Source organism: Phalacrocorax carbo, chromosome 6 (genome assembly GCF_963921805.1).
Source record: "Phalacrocorax carbo chromosome 6, bPhaCar2.1, whole genome shotgun sequence".
In the NCBI taxonomy this organism is placed as follows: domain Eukaryota; kingdom Metazoa; phylum Chordata; class Aves; order Suliformes; family Phalacrocoracidae; genus Phalacrocorax; species Phalacrocorax carbo.
Window position 1 is genome coordinate 52826659 of NC_087518.1, and position 17147 is coordinate 52843805.

Sequence of the window (17147 nt, forward strand, 5' to 3'; positions counted from 1 at the left end):
AAGGTATTTGGAAAGATCTACGATAATGATTAATACTAATAGGATTTTGTAAGCAACTTTGACATTTAGTGGACTTTTATTAGTACCTGTTGATGTTTAAGCGTTCAGAACCAGCTAAGTCTGAAACCACAGCTTTATTGCACATAGTCTATCTGGCTATTGCTACGCTGACCAACACCAAGTCCCAGTTTTCAGGTTGGAAGTTTTCCTTATCTCAAGGCAGCAAATGGACTGTACCATTTTGTCTCCCACAATGAACTGTCATTATCTTTCCCAACTTTCAGGACAATTTTTCAGAGTATACCCGATTACCTGACAGATTCCATACTGCCAAGGTACCATTCGGAAAACTGTACCCTGACCTATTCAGTCCTGGCTTAAGAAAACTATAGTTACCTGTCCCTGAAGCAGGACTCACATCTACAAAGTTAAAAAATAAATGACTGCAACAGAGTAGGCCTTTTTGCTTTCTCTAAATCATCACCAAAAAGGGAGATGCAAAGTCTCAATACTCATGTTTTACAGTATATCACAAGTTTTATGCATGTTATTTGGCCATGAGCGGTTTCACAAAATAGGCAGAGCCCACTGTGGCTCACAGCGAAGAATGAGAAGACATGCAAGTGCAGGCTGGGCATCTAATCTACCAGCAGGATGGACTGAGATTCAGACCTTGAACTTTGAGAAAAGAGCAAGAAGGGAGTATAGAATCTTCTGCACTGAAAAGAACGCTTCCTCCTCCTTTCCATAAATTGGGGGGAAAAAGGAAAAATGCTATAATATGAACTGTAGTCTGCTATTCCCAGCTTACATGTCCACATGTGCTGGTTTTGGCCGGGACAGAGTTAACTTTCTGCACAGTAGCTAGTGTGGGGCTGTGTTTTAGATTTGTGCTGGAAACAGTGTTGATGACACAGGGATGCTTTTCTTATTGCTGAGCAGGGCTTACACAGAGTCAAGGCCTTTCTGCCTCTCGCCCCACCCCACCAGCGAGGTGCTGGGGGTGCACAAAAAGCTGGGAGGGGACACAGCCGGGACAGCTGACTCTGACTGACCCAAGGGATATCCCACACCGTATGACATCATGCTCAGCATATAGAGCTGGGGGGAGAAGAAGGAAGGGGGGGAGGTTTGGGCTGATGGCGTTTGTCTTCCCAAGTAACCATTACGTGTGACAAAGCCCTGCTTTCCTGGGGGTGGCTGAACACCTGCCTGCCCATGGGAAGTAGTGAAGGAATTCCTTGTTCTGCTTTGCTTGTGTGCACGGCTTCTGCTTTACCTGTTAAACTGTCTTTATCTCAACCCATGCGTTTTCTCACTTTTACCCTTCTGATTCTCTCCCCCATCTCACCAGGGTGGGAGCAAGCAAACGGCTGTGTGGGGCTTAGTAGCCAGCTGGGGTTAAACCGCAACACCACATCACCCCTCATTTGTTTACCTAAATCAATGGAAGAGCATTGATTTTAAATAAAGACACAGTTAGAAGGCACAGTCTAGGCAAAAATCTCAATCTGTTCTTTTATTGTGCAAAAGAAAAAGCAAACAAACCTGTGGAAAGCAGAAAGTATGATGACACTGCTTTAGTTAGAAACAGAAATAGTACTAATTGAGAACTGTATTAAGGAGGGAAATTGTTCTCCCAACCCATCTTTCATGACAATTATTCCACAATAATGATTCTATACTTTGTCTGCTTTTTCAGGAAAGGGAATATGATTTAGGTTAAAATGCAAATTCAACAAATTAATGGATTTTTTTTTTTCTTTTGTATCAGTAGACACACAATTATTTTAACAGCAACCTCTGAAGTGTCCACCCTGTCATACAGGAAGCATCTTTTCATTGCCATGTTCAGAATAGGATTTTTATAATTTAATCGTTGTCATCTCAACAAGAGTATGTTGTTTTTACATACTTCCAGCATACAGACATTGATTCTGTATGACCTAGAAAAGCAGATTTTGTTACAGATGTTGTTTATTCTCAAAGAAAATCCCTAAAATAGAACAACATACCTGGTGTATTATCTGAGCTACAGGAAGTTGTTCAGCATATTTGAGTGGTTCTGTTGCCAACTCATCCTCTGGAAGCCTGGGAAGAAACAAAGTTAACATTTATCAAATGTAGTACAATATTTACCAAGTTAAATTACTGAAATTTAAGAGTTTCAGGTACGTTACTTTTAAATCTTTGGTATCTGGAAGATTATTTTGCTTAAGATGAAGAAAAAGTGTACTTTAAGACCTTAATTGAATATATTTCTTACAAAGTTGTGTGAAAGAATACATTTATAGTCAACAGATATGTGTGTAACACTGTGGATTTCTTCCCTGACCAAAACATAAAACACAAATTTAGCAGCAGAAACCTAAAAACACCTTTAAATTCACTTTTAGAAGAATGAAGTGCTGGTGAAAGCTGGATTGAAATCCCCACAGGAAAAAAAGTCTTAAATGTTTACAGAACAGATTCAGCACTGTTAACAATACAAGCTTCTTCACTCAATCCTGCCAACATAATTCAAATGTGACCATCTCAAAAGGCAAGAGGTATTATTCACCATTTCCCATTTTTGCTGCAAGTGTACATCAGTGTTCAGCTGTGGTAGAAGTTCAACACCACAAACATTTGTGCTCTTACCAGCACAGCAGTGTGTACCACTGGTTTCAAATAAGCCAAAGAACTAGCATGAACAAGAAGAATAGAATATTTCACAAAGAAAACGCACCATATCCCTTTAAATGTCAAATAAACTGTAGCTGCAACTGAAAATTCAGAATCCATAAGCAGTCTTTTAAAAGAATATTTAAATGATAGTAAATCAATATGAAAGCAAGTTATAAACCCATCAACCATACTGCTTTCTTCTACTGGAACTGCAAAGCACGTGCTACATTTTCAAAGTATCACTGAAGGTTTTCATCAGTCATTCCTCAATCTTTCTGAAGAGTTCTGAATATAGGAATTTGAGTAATATGACAAGAACTGGGGGGGGGGGCGGGGGGGGAGAAGATGCCTACAAAAACAAGGCCTTTCTATAAAGTTAAAGCAAAATTACTTTCAGACAAAAACTGTGGCCAAGACATTATTTCCAGGTTCAAATTACTACCTTATACCAATTTTAGTCAAAAATGATACGTGCTTGCTAGGTTAATTTATCTGCAGACTGGCTGCCAGGTAAGAGCCAGAAACTACAGGCTTAGACTCTGCACTGGGAGTCAACAGGCTGTGGTAAGAGAGATGACAAAAATGCACATCTCTTCCTTTTTCCATTTCTGAATTTATGTTGTGGTTTGGAATGCTTTTAAGCTCCAAGAGCCTGAATACCCAGAAATCTGTAATGAACAGAGTATGAGGAAGTATGAAAGTCTTACTGTATAAGAAATTTAGAAGCAGAGAATGAAAGAAACATGGCAATATTTCAAAGATCATAGTGACAGCCTGTCTCAGACTGCTTAATGTGCTTAAGAAAAATTAAGTAAGCAAGCTCTGAATTACTGAAGCTGGTCTACTGAAATAGCTCATTTACTTATATGGTTTTCAGAGGTTTTGGACTATTATGGCAATGATGAATTTGTACTCACAACATGAAATATACTGCTGTTACAGTGCAACAGAAACATCAGAGCTTAGAGTGTGCTCCACGACTCCACTGTGGTGCGCAGAAGGAGCCTTTCCACTCATTTCCTTTCTACTTTCTATCATTTGCAGAGTCCTGACTGGCAAACATACCACTGGCTATTTAGCTACCCACAGCCAGTGTGAATTTGAGATTACTTCTGTTCTACTGGGAGCCTGTTAGCTGACACACCACCTAGATTTATAGATACCAGCTACATAAACCCATTTCTTAGCCATTGTTCCAGATATGAAACCACTGTACACAGAACAAAATATTCATCAATATCTTGAACACTTATCTCTACAGTCTTTACAGGGACACTGCAAATGTGGAAAAATAAACCCCTAGTATCTCAAATCCCAAAATTAAATACTTGAAGCTGCAAGTAACAGCTACAATTACTATAAATGGAATGTTAGCAGGGAAGAAAAGAAAAAAAAAGGTTGCCTGTTCTATCAAGGACTTTGTACATTTGGCAATGTTTTCTGTCTAGACAGAGTCAGCATTCCCTTGCATAGTCAAACACCCTCCTTGTCAACTGCAGAAAAAGACTTTTCTTCAAATGTCAAAGGATTAAAAAAGATAAATTATCAACATAATTTTGAGTCTTAGGAAGCTTTACCAAAAAAATAGGGAGGGGAGAATAGTATAAACATGTATTTTAAAATAATTAGATTTAAACTGAAATTAGACTCATAGGAGCCTTTCAACATCAAGAAAGACTATTTCTAAGGGTTTTTTTCTGATTTACTTTCTGGGAAAAAATCAATTTAAATAGACTACATTAGATATATATAAAAATGACAAGATACAGATTAGAGGCACATTATAATATCTACACATACATGTGTCTACATATATGTACCCATACCATGATATGTAAACATGCATGCACACGGGTAGTTTGGAAGAAGAGTTCAGAACATTCTCTCAAAATTTTTGCTTAAATGCCATCAACTTCTTTTATATGTATTCAGTGATGTACTAGCTGTCAAGTCCACAAAAGAGAGTTTTGATTCTTCTCCTGCAGATAAGCCTTCTCAACTGGATGAGCATGTACCTCAATCTTTCATATTAAACCGCATAAATTAAAGCATGGAAGCTCAAAACTCTTGACAAAAAAGCTGTATGAAATATTGCCCAACTATATCCTCTACCTGGAACATATCATTAACTTGAGCTAGCAGGTATGATAAAGCAGTCTATCAATACACTTTGGGCATCTGAGGCTACTAAATAAAGTGCAAGAATATTTCACAGTAAATGATCTTTGCAAATTTTACAATAATAGTGTAGTCTTCATTATTATGATACTGCAGTACTATCCTCTAAAGCCATTGCATGGCATTTTGTCAAGCAAAAAGAACTCTCCTCCTAGTACCATACGCTCAGATCTGTCTAACAAAAATTAACTGTGAGAAGGATATGCAGATTATTGAGCCAACCTAAAATATCAGCTTGTTCTTACTGACCATGACTGATTTTTTTTCCTGAATTCATAAGCATATATATGGCTTCACAAAGGTTTTTCCTAAGCGCTTTGTTCCCAACTCTTTTCTCCTCTTTGATCAACTGCCAGAATATTTCAACACATATTTTTCTAGGGTTATTCTTATCCGCTTCTACTCAAGGTTCTGACCAACAGTCAGATCTGAACTGTTACTACATTCACTGTTCATAGCTATTTACACATTGGAAAATTAAAAACATCTAATACTAGCAACATTATTTTTACCTAAAAAAGGGAATTACCCCTAGAAGTTATGTTGTATTTTAAGCAAATAATATTTAAAACTTTTTGAGGAAAAAAACCATATTTTTTTGCTTGTTTCATCTTTTAAATTTTCCTATCAGGTGATGATACTTGTGACAGAAATTGAAACTTAGGACAGAGGCATCTTGCAGGTCTTTGTTTTCAAGTACTTATATACAATCACTTTGGAAAATGCTTCAAAGTGCTTCAAAATGTCCGGCATGCGAAGTTCTACCAGTATAACCATGTCAGTTAGCAATACCACTTTCAGCATTCATTTTAACAGATATAAGCAATATAAATTCCTTTTAAGTGAATTATATTACTATGAAGCCTCCATAGATCTTGTTTTTATTTCTCAGGGCAACCATCAGTTTACTGGTCTAAACATTTGTATAACAGGTACCAGGCAACTTCCTCTAAATTTCTTTTTCCTTCTTTTATCTTACCAACAAAACCTGTTGTGCAGTCATTCTTTCCAACAAAGGTGAAAACTGGATGATGCAACAAGAAATTGCTATCCTATAAGCAGCACAGAGGATGAATCACTGCATACGAAAGGCTTCTATGAAACAGCATCCATCATGAGAGCTCCAAGAACAGCAGTAAAGTCAAGACTTGTCTGCCCTGAGAAAAGGCCAGAAACAGCCGTTGGAGCCTAAAATCCCCTGCAAGTGGACACAGAGGCTATATTTTAGTCTTTTAAATAAGAACAGAGACATCTCACTGCCAGTAAGATCAAACAACATGATGTAGCTCCCGACTACATGGCTGAATTCCCTCCCCCAAAGCAGGGGCTGCATCCAAAACCAGCTACGCCAGGCACGTTATATCCTGAACCATGCACAAACACTGTCCAGGAGAGCGCTAGCTGGCACAAGCCAAAATAGTACCAGGGACCATGCTAGCAATTAAACTCCACATGTGACTGCAAGGCAGTACAGCAGTAAGGCTAATTTACAAGCACAGAGGCAGCCTCATGTTCTGTCTTGAAGAAAATTACATTGGTTAGCTTGGTCAGTTTTGCAAGTGGATCACAGAAAAGCCACAATCAGGGCAGTTCTTACCAAGGACAAAGAAGCTTGCTGCAAAACTACTACTTCATTTTACACTAGCCCAAAGCTGAGTAGCCCACTAACACTGGGACTCCTAGACTGGCAGAACTATCTATAAAAGGCCTTCCTCTTCTAAAAAGTGTAAGGAATAAGAAGGCCATGACTGGAGAGGAGGAAGAGGTCAACACAGAAGAGGATGTTCTACTTCCTCCTCCTTTGCACAGCAGAGGAAGAGAGTAGGTCAGAAGAAAGACCATCTCCATTACAATCATCCTGACCTTGCCTCGCCCTTTCATAGAGAGACGCAAGTACATTTGTTACTACTCTCCTTCCAGAGGTAATTTCCAGGAGCGGCATTAATTTTTGCTCAAAAGCAGCTATGTCAGAAAAAAAACCCCAACAAAATACAAAAAAACCCTCAATTGATAGAATTTATGCTCAAATCATGTGTGGCAATTTGAGGCTGTAATTTCACAAAATTAGTTGGCCTCACTGTTTAGTACATTTATATGTGACACTTAAACCTTTATAAAATTATGGGCTAATTTGTTGTAACACAAATTTCCTTGTATGTTTAATTTCTTTCAAAACAATTCTATTACAAAAACAAAAGTCATTTTTCATGAATTAATTTTCCAATAAGAAATGGTCCTTTCTGTCTCAATTGAGCATGACAGCAGAGTGCTGCCGACAGTGCCAAAGCAAGCTAACACAGTGGCATATCAGCATATACGGCATCACGCCTGACAGCTGGTAATGCAAAGCATAAGGAGATCTTGATTTTCAGGGCGAAGACTAGAAAGAAACATAAAATCAGAAGAGAAGTGGGAAGCAGTAACAGAGAGCAGAAGAGGAGGATCTCGAAAAATTCAATTTAAAAGTTATTTTTATACTGCCACTGTGACTGCTCTTAGATGAAGGAAAGTAAGCATGAAACAAACTGTGGAAAGTTACTCTAAATCCAGTAAAATGTGTCAAGATATTTAGTGAAAAATCTTATTTGTTATTTATATTTGCATGCTCTGTCTTATGGGAAAAATCCTGAGAGTCAATGTGCGCTAAAGAAAAATAAATCCCTAGCATCGAGAGGTGGCACATTTTGCCACAAGTGCTAATCCAGCCTATGGTCTGCTACACAGAATAGCTACAGTAGCTTTAGGGCAGAGATGTATTTTATCTCATGCAAGTCTTACAAAAATACAGGAAAAAAAGAGCAGCACGTGACCACTAACTGGTTTGCTCAAGGCAGAAATGGACTGTTGAGGCACTTCAAGAGACAGAAAAGTCTAGATAACAGGACACGCCATAAAACCTGGCTCTCTGGGCAAATAAAAACATTCACTAATTAGATGAGGCAACAGGACTAAGGCAGTTATTTCTGCCTTCCTATACAGTCTCTAGATTTGATGGTTTGGACAGCTCACGCATTCTTTCATACATATGACCCATGCATTTAGTAATACTGCACTTCTTTGAAACTATTGTTCCTTGATGATAAGTCCTAATATACAACCACCTCTCTTGGAAACTACACAAAATCAGAGTGTGAACAGGGTAAAGAAGAGGTCACAAGAGACAAAAATGCTTTATGGGAAAAGGAGTTTGGGGATTATCTTCTTTATTTGCTGTAGCTGTACAAGACTCACACTGCTCCTAAAGTGCAGCCTGGTTTGTTTGACAGATGACTTCTGCACAGTATGAATGAAAGTACTATACGGATTCTCCCACTTCTAGAAGTGGCTTGGAAGTAGAAATACTGCAGTGGATCAGACAGTCAGTATGTGACCAAAGGATGCAAATAACAGCAGAGGCCTAAATCAGACACCCCAGACTGAAAGGTTGAAATTATTAATCTAAACCTGTGTATAGCGCTGATAGCTTTATTGACTGTAAATACATGAACATGCTTGCATCTGGCAATAAAACGAAAACAAAATGCCAGCGCTTTATGCGCCACATCAGAAAAAGTTATTAGGTTTCCTATTAAAGAGAGACTGAAATGGGCTATGTCGGGTGTGAGTGAATAGTTTTTAAAATTGGCCATTGAGAAATTTATCTACCATATCCATTCTACAGAAGATTAAGAATTAGACCTTGGATTAACGCCAGGTACTTGATCTATCTGCTAAACCCTAACATCACACATATTTAAGAATATGGTATGTTTAAACAACAGAAGCACTAACGTGCATGGAAAAGATGAGGTCATGGTTAACTCTGCTCTTCCCCCAAAAGTGTTCTAATCGATCCTTTTCTTATCCTTTTAAGGGAACACAAGATTTGCCTATAAACATGATTACTACATGGATAGTCACAAAGAAAAGCAGCAAACACTCGAGAGTATAATCATTCCAGGTAACTTCCTCATGTCATCTCCTTCACGGCATCAGTTTCTTCAGTTAAAAGGGTCCAAACAAGTCTTTCAGCTACTTAAGAAAGCATTCAGTGTAGGCTTTGTTGCCGCAACCTTTGTTCAGGTGAGTGCGGATGTCCCCCTCTGAAAACCTGATACACCTAATAATGCAAACAATTTCAGTACCATAGTACTGAGCTTTGGCAAGCCGGACAGCTGGCAGCTTACCTTGGGCGACCTTGTAGGACTGTCTAGCAGAATGCTAATGTGCATCTTTTGCAGTTCATCGCTGTGAAGTCAAAGTCATGCCTTTGAATGGGTAAGCGATTAGTGCATATTCAAAGGTGAGGAGAGAAGGGAGCTATGTCTACAGAGGGAATATGCAGGGATTTTGCAAGTACAGCCAAGCGCACCAAGATTCTTTGGTCCACGAATGCTGTGACCTCTACTTCACCACGCTTGCAACCTAATGCAGCAGGGGGCATACTATCAAAGATGGCTTAAAAAGAAGATTGCATAAAAATGAACAATACAGTATGGAGATGAAGGAAAAAAATAGATTGAAGGCAAAAATTATCTTTGATGCAATGAAAAACTAAATCAATGTTAGACACAATCAGATTTATAATTATCTGAAGAAGCAAGCTACTGACTTGCATTGAAATGAAAAATATTTTACTTCATTGTGCTGGCCTTTACAGAGAGATATTCCTGTAGAATAAAGCAGCAAAGCATCTTATGGTTTAGAAAGGCAAAATACTTTGTAATCTGTTCATTGCTTTTCAAATAAATGTGAAAGATTTTGACCCGAACTAGTCATACAGACTTATTCCTGGAGTTTAAAAGAACACCTTAAGTCTCTGTGGAGTCTTAAGCACAGGGATTTCCGTTGGACCTGGTCATAAACAGGTCTGCTGGTGTTCCCAGAGTCCGGCAGACACATTGACTTATGATCTGTTGCTTAATAAACTGGATAAAACTATACTGTAACAAATGTTTTCTCTGCCTTTCTGTGATCCACACGTAATTTCTTATCTAATGAATTTCAGGGGATTAACCTTTGTCAAGTCACATATTCTTAAACATCCCAAGATCTTAAAAAGAGGTAATAGAAGTCGATTTTGTGTTCTAACACGGGTTGACCGACATTGCCTCTCTGCTCTTTGCTAGCCAATGACTTTTGTCAAAATACGTTTAGTTGCTGAAGGGACTCTGTTCTTTCTGCTCCTATTTTTATACTTAGGCAAGACACAGGAAATGAATTAAAAAGAATATTAGCTTAAGTAAGCAGAACTGACTTTGCTGCTACTGGAAAACACATGACCTGTAGGGCTTCATTTTGTTATCTCAAATATTCCACATTTTAGGTAAATTAGAAAATCTCTTTAGAATTAATTTAAGCTTCAACATGATGATGCTGCTGAAGCACAAAATGCTAATCAAAAATTGTAGATAAAAAGACCAGCTAAGTCTCTCCTCTATCACTGAAAATCACCATTTGAGTCCACAGCTAAAAGTAGATACTCATTGTTAATTCATTCTCACAGCAGGCAGGGTTGGGGGGAATGGGGCAGGGAGGGAGAGAAGAGACAATATGCATCTCCCTCAAGTTTCCCAAACTCAGGGCATGCTCATACAGCCAAGTCCAGCAGGATCAGAGGAGCTTCTATGGATGGTCCAAGCCAGTCAGAAAAGAACACCACCCACCTAGCTGAGCAAACATTCAATCTAGTTTGAAGTGCCTATGTGCTGTATCTAGTAACTGAGGCTGCAAATTTCCTCCTTGGACCCAGTCCTTCCTAATTGCGTGGGGAAATGTTTAAAAGAGTGGTTAAAAAAGCCCAGGTTTTTATTGCTCTATGACTAGTTTGGAAACCTGTGACTGAATTTCACAGAAATCTTAAAGAAAAAAGACCAAACCCTCCCCTGCCACCACATCACACATGCAGTTTAAATACTACTACCAGTACATGTAAGCATTATACTTTCAGCTGGATAAAGCAAGCTTGTTTATTTTTCATAACAAAGTTTATCAGCAGTGCCTAATCTTTATATAGACCAATTCAACACTACCTGTCAGTGCACAGAAAGTCAGAAAAATCAGCAGGACAATGTTCTTAAAATGAAGAATTAACATGGGAATGTGCCAGGACAGCAATTCCATTATTTAGTGCCCACAATTAGTCTTTATAGCAAAGTTCATATTTTGTTCCTTCCTGCGTATGTTAAAATTAAACAATATATCTGCATTTGTTTATATTGTTACACTTTTCAACAAGCACCTTCTAAAAACCCTGTAATATACACACTTCAGGTCCAATATTTCTACACCTACAGTACATATTTCTATTTTTTCAGTTCATGAGTCATGTAATGTACCATCCAGCTAAAATTTCTCATGAGACTGCTTAGTTCACTGCAAGAATCTGTCAAAGTAGCAGTGGCAACATCTGTTCTCTGCCCAGCACCATCCTCAGACCTTCTACCTTACCTCCTCCATTTCAAGCTTCTTTCTTTACTTTTTTGCCCCGTTACTACAATTCACCAATGTAGATATCTACACAGAATTACAGAAGTGTTTCTAGGGGACTTTCAGAGATCATCCAGTCCAGCCTTGCAACACCAGATCAGGTCAGCCGCAGCTTTGTCTAGCTGAGTCTTCAAAACCTCCACAACTTCCCTGTGTAGTGTGCTTTAGGGCTACTTCACACTCTTTGCAAAAACATTTCTCCTTATGTACAACCTGAACCTCACAAGCCACAACCTACAGCCAATGTCCCCTGTTACCAAAGAATAGTTTACCATAACCATCTCTATAACTGCATTTCAAACAGTTGCAGCCTGCTATTACATTTCCCATCTTTTCAAGGCTAAGCAAGCCCAGACCTCTCAACCACCTCTCACAGGTGTGTGTTCTAGGCCCTGACCATCTTGGCAACCCCACTCCGCTGTCTCAGCATCTTTCCTGAAGGGGAAGGCCAAAAGCCAGACACAGTATTTCAGGTGCAGCTTCACCAGCATCAAAGATAAATAATAACAGTATTGCTCAACCCGCTCATCATATTCCTCCTCACACAGCTATGCAGGCAGGTTGCTCTGTTGGTTCATATTCAACCGGGTCTCCACCACTGCCTCCAGATCCTTTACAGCATTTACAGCAGGGCTTCTAATCAGCCTGTCAGCTTCCAGCCCCTCTTGATATGAAATCACAAGGAAAGACACCAGCTGAACTTCTTTCTACAGGGGCATAAAAGAGCATATAGTGGTACCAATTATAGACCCAGGTTTTCTTGAAAGAAACATGCTATACACTGGGCTCTCAGAAAATTAATCATAACTACAGTTCTGGGCTTTTAAGAAATGGTTTACTGTTCAACCAGGTCTCCCCTGCACACCAGATGTTGCATTCCATCTTTTTGGGTACAATGCGATCAGTAACACGTTTCCATAAAGCAGACCAGAGATACACCACAGACTGCAAAATGCTGTACTACAAAATTTAACCATTTTCCTTTCTTTCACCAGTACTGTTCCTCTCTGTAGCCAACTCCAAGAGTCCTAACAGTGGCCATGGCAGACAGCACTGAGTAGCATTCCAATCAGCTAGCAGTAAATGCTTTAGACCTCCTGTCAACATTATATTGCTAAGTACATTAGGAGTTTTGGGTTGGGTTTTTTTGTTTGGTTGTTTTGTTGGTGGTTTTTTTTTTCTCCACAGAAAGCTGCACAGAATGTATGTAGCTCAAGTTTTTATCAGTCTTATTTTCTGGACTGTGATTTTCTGTTATTTATAGATGACTCGTGCACTTCTTTGACTGGATTCTGGTTTTGCTTGTTCTTGTTAATGGCAAATGAAACCGCAAGTTCAAAACCAAACACTTAGCTATATTATATTCTCTGAGGCCAAGGTACTGCAGGTTACTGAGTCTGCTGATGTTGAACAATGAATCTATTAATGTTTGACCCTGTAAAGCAGTCGCCCTTTTTCTTCATATTGGTATTTTATGGTCTGCCTTGCTGTCCTCACTTATTTTGTAGTATTGGGACCAGAAAGGCCTCATCTCCTGTCTACCACAGACCACTGCGTATTGGCCAGAGTGCCCTATAGTAAATTCAGGGACTTTACAAACTTTACAGCCTTTAAGCTTGAACGATTTTAGTGGTCCACTCCCAGGAATGGAAGCAGTGGCAGCAAGTCATACTTTTCCTAGGTCAAGTACATGGCACGCCACTTGCCAGGCTCCTAGCAGGCATACAAACTTGGGAATTCCCCTGCCTATCCAGGCAGGCCTCTAGGTCTGAGGTCTGTGGGACAAAGAGAGGGACACCATCTCCTTCCACTGAATTCAATGCTGTAGTAGCTCCAGTATCTGCCAGCTATACCTGTACAAGACCTACGCCTAGATTTGCAAGTTATCCCTGGTTGCAAAGCCTAATAGTAGGCTGGACAAGCCAGATTTCTCATGTTCCAGGGTGATTTCTAATCCAAATACCTGACATGAAATCCGGCATCTCAGCCACCTGCCAAGTCCGGATTTCCGATTACCTCACCCTCGTCTTGCTGGGAAGGGACAGATGCAGTAGCTCTGAGCGTGCCACAAGCTATCAGCTCCCCTTCTCTCTGCAGTCTCCAAGGGACAAGGCTAAAGCAGGGAAAAAAGCAGCTCTGAGGGCTACAGGCACTTCCCTCCCCATCTTTCCTTCTCAGTTACCTTAAATTCTCTGTAGTGCTCTATGTCTTACTGCAAGAGTAAAAAGAGATAAAACCATTTAACATGAAAAAGCTTTTTTACAGAAGTTTCACTTTATTTCCATACCTACATGGATATGAATTCTGCAACATCGTAATCATCAACATGGTAAATGCTAAGCAATGTTTAAGCAATCAAAGATCTTCTTTATAATGTAATAAAGCAAAAGCTACTTCTATAAAATGTTAAGTTCCTAAAAAATTAAGCAGTACATGTTTCAAGAATACCTATATGGGTTGGACCTTGCCACAGTAAAAATAGTTTATGAGTCAGTAGAATAATTATGCTAACAAAAATGTCTAACAAAGCCTAATATTAAATAGTTATTTTTGAAAATGGGACTTTAGCTTTTAAAATTAAACCTTCAGTATTCAGTCAGAACATGCCCAAACTTAAGCTGACCATGACTTTCTAAGAGTGTCTTATGGCAGTAAAGTATATACATTAAATGGGTTGATCTGGTTTTACCTTCCGGAACAAAAACAAAACACAGAAAAAAAAATATCACTTCACTCTTTTATCAGAGGAATGTTCATGTTATTTTTTAAACAAATATAAGGGTTTACATAAAAGTGATGCGCAATTTTAATTAAGATTGAAGCCCTAGTATTTTTAACCTAATCTCAGGCCTTATCTCATTCCAGTGGTAGGTTCTTCCATTATTTAAAAGTCATTTCCTGCAAACGTTCACAATCTACAGAACATTGTATCAGTAAATCTCAATGTTACGTATACTTTATCAATAGATACTACCAGCAAGAGACTGTGTAAAGCAGAAAACATCACAATGCCAATCTGTCACTCAGCTTTTAGAACTTCAGGCTCTCAATATCCCTTATGTAAAAGAACAAAATCTCCAACACTGCTAAGGTCCTCCACAATCCTATATATAAGTATGTATGTGTCTCTGTGTGTTTGTGCATACACATACACATAAAAGGCAACTATGAAACTAAGGTGAGAATTAAAAGTTTCTTTGTTCATTTAGTACAGATAATGAGGCCAGATTTCTCTTTCACCACCTGCATATGGACTAACTAACAGCTATAGAAACAATGGAACAACTCCAATTGCATAGTAATATGCTCAACAAAAAGATCCGAAGCAAGGGAAGCATAAATACATGCAATAGCCAGAAGAAGATGTCTTTCTACAAAATTTTGCATGCTATGTATTATCAAATTTATGAAGTCTAGGTTACATTCTGTCCTTTTACCTTCATATTTTAAATGTTTTGTGGAAAACAAACTTGATTTCTAAATCACCCATTTTCTCTCATGTTTTCATGAATGTTCAACGTATCTGTCACCAAAATTATCAGAGTACTTCAAATGTAAGCACTATGGTGGCAGGTGCGTATCTTCCTTGTCTGTGTTCATAGCTGAGCTATAGTGGGTCCTCATTCACAAGCGGGACTCCCACACACTACTGCAATATAAGTAGCTAAAAAAACAGGCACTGATATTTTTCAGCAGGAATTTCAAAGCATGTCAATATACATACCTAGAAGCCCTTCTACTTGCATCACCTTGTAATTCTACTCTGATTTTGGAGTTAACGATAACCAAAAGTATATGATGGCAATCAAGTACATTGGTCCTCTACTCAAGGAAACTAAGAAAAAATTTTTTGTTCTACATTTTAAGTCTAATGCCTCTGCAGGAATTTCCTAAGAAGCCACCAAAACAAAACAAAATCCAAAAACCTGTTTCTGCTGCATTTATCGAGACTAGGATGAATGCAGCAAACACACCCATCCTCACCGATGAATACGTAAGTCACTTTGAAATGAAAAATTTCCATTTCAGTAAATAGACTGCACTGTAAAGTACTGAACTTTCACTAGAGAGCTGCTTAGTGACTGCAGTTATTGTCTTATTACAGAGTCCTGGACTGCAACGTGATAATATAGTATTTACTGATGCACTGTATTCATTGAGAAAGAAAGGCCTGAAAGACAGATATAGTGGGGAAAATAGCAACAAGAACACCACCTGCTATCTCGAGCTGACTGCTAAGCAGCCAACACCACTTCCACTGCAGCACTCGCCCTCTAGCACAAGGCAAGGGTTTCCTCAGTATCACTGCACAACCACGACGCCATCGCCTTCTCAGAAGAGTTGGCAGCCTGGGGTCCACTGGGAAGCTATAAAAACTCTGGTAAAATATTATTTATAACAAGAAAATGACAGTGCTGATGGCTCTCCATAAATGGAAAGCCCCAGGAATTTCTATTTATCTCAAGAATGTGGATTTTTTTTGTTATTCAAATACTTTTCCTACTGAACTTACAACTATAAAAAGATGTTGACCAGCTATCAGCCAGTGCATGTTTAGTAAACCCTCCATTATGCAAGAAGTCTTTTCCATGGGGATAGGAGAAGGAAAAGGAAAAAAACAGTTGAAAAATAAGCTATTGAGAGATTATATAGTCTGAATTCAAGACAATGGTATAGCAGTGCAACACCAACTGATTATGTTTTATTATAATCACCTCCAGGAGTACAATAAAGGAGTGGTTCCAGATTTGGGGTTTTGGGTTTTTTGTTTTGTTTTGTTGTTTTCTGGAGTGTTTGGGGTGGGTTTGTTGTTTTGGGGGGGGGTGGGGGTGTGTGTGTGTTGGTTTTCTTTTCTGCTCTCCTTTAAACAAAACATAATAGAACCACTGATCTATTAGACATACTACGTCAACCCTTACAGACCAACCACATACATTATCTTTCAAAAATTATTTTCTACAGGAACCTAATTCACTTCTATCAGGACAGTAAATTAATGGTGCGCTACTGTAACTTACTGTTTGAAATCCCCTTTTCTCATAAATAAATTGTATGTACACAATACTGCTGTGAAGGTAACCAAATCCATCGTGAAACTGGCAGAGGATAAACCACAACAGATGTCCTGAGAGAGAATTCTCCGAGCAGGTAAGTCTGAAGATGCCTCAGTAAGCCCCTAGGAAGGATGTTCTTCCAGAGCAGCCACTTGTGATAGCACAGCAAAACACAGTGGAAGCCCTCTGCAAGCCACCACCCCAGCTATGAATACACCATTGTGAGACCAGCCTACACTATAAAAAAGGCAGATACGCAAGTCTAAGCAAAAACCAGAATGCACTTTTTTCTTGTATATGGAAAGACCAGTCTAAGACAGAGTTAAATGTTCAATTTTAATAACTATGGTACATGATCACAAGTCAAAAACAAAGACTGTATTTTAATTTAGTGAAAGACACCCCTTCCCCAAATGTACTCATCTGGAGAGTATTTGGCAAGGTGATTTATTTTCTTGCACCACCTAGTGGGGTTTAGTTTAATCTACCAAAATAGACAGAGTTCAGTCGTATTCGTACTTCATGACATTAGTGACAGCCCACATTTTCTCACAAAATGCCTAATATTTGAAGCCTGCACAATCCACTAACAGCACTACATTGCTAAGTTTCCACGCATCTACAAAAACATAGCACAACAAAAATGCTAGAAAACAATTCCTGTTTCGCTTGTGTTAAACAGGTTTGGCAGGAACTTAGAGATGTCATAGAAAACTATTTCAGAACGTACTGTTTATGAGTTTCTAGCCTGAAATATCCATCAACAGTACCTTGTCAGGG

The 17147-nt window shown here is 38.8% G+C and overlaps 1 protein-coding gene across 1 annotated transcript in view; it reads right to left on the bottom strand.

Annotated features, from left to right (window-relative positions):
• PIGK (phosphatidylinositol glycan anchor biosynthesis class K) overlaps positions 1-17147 on the bottom strand; it is a 71309-nt gene that overhangs the window by 22430 nt on the left and 31732 nt on the right. The window contains exon 10 of the mRNA XM_064455323.1: positions 2016-2091. Coding sequence (XP_064311393.1) covers positions 2016-2091 — 76 coding nt within the window. The remainder of the gene's footprint in view (positions 1-2015; positions 2092-17147) is intronic.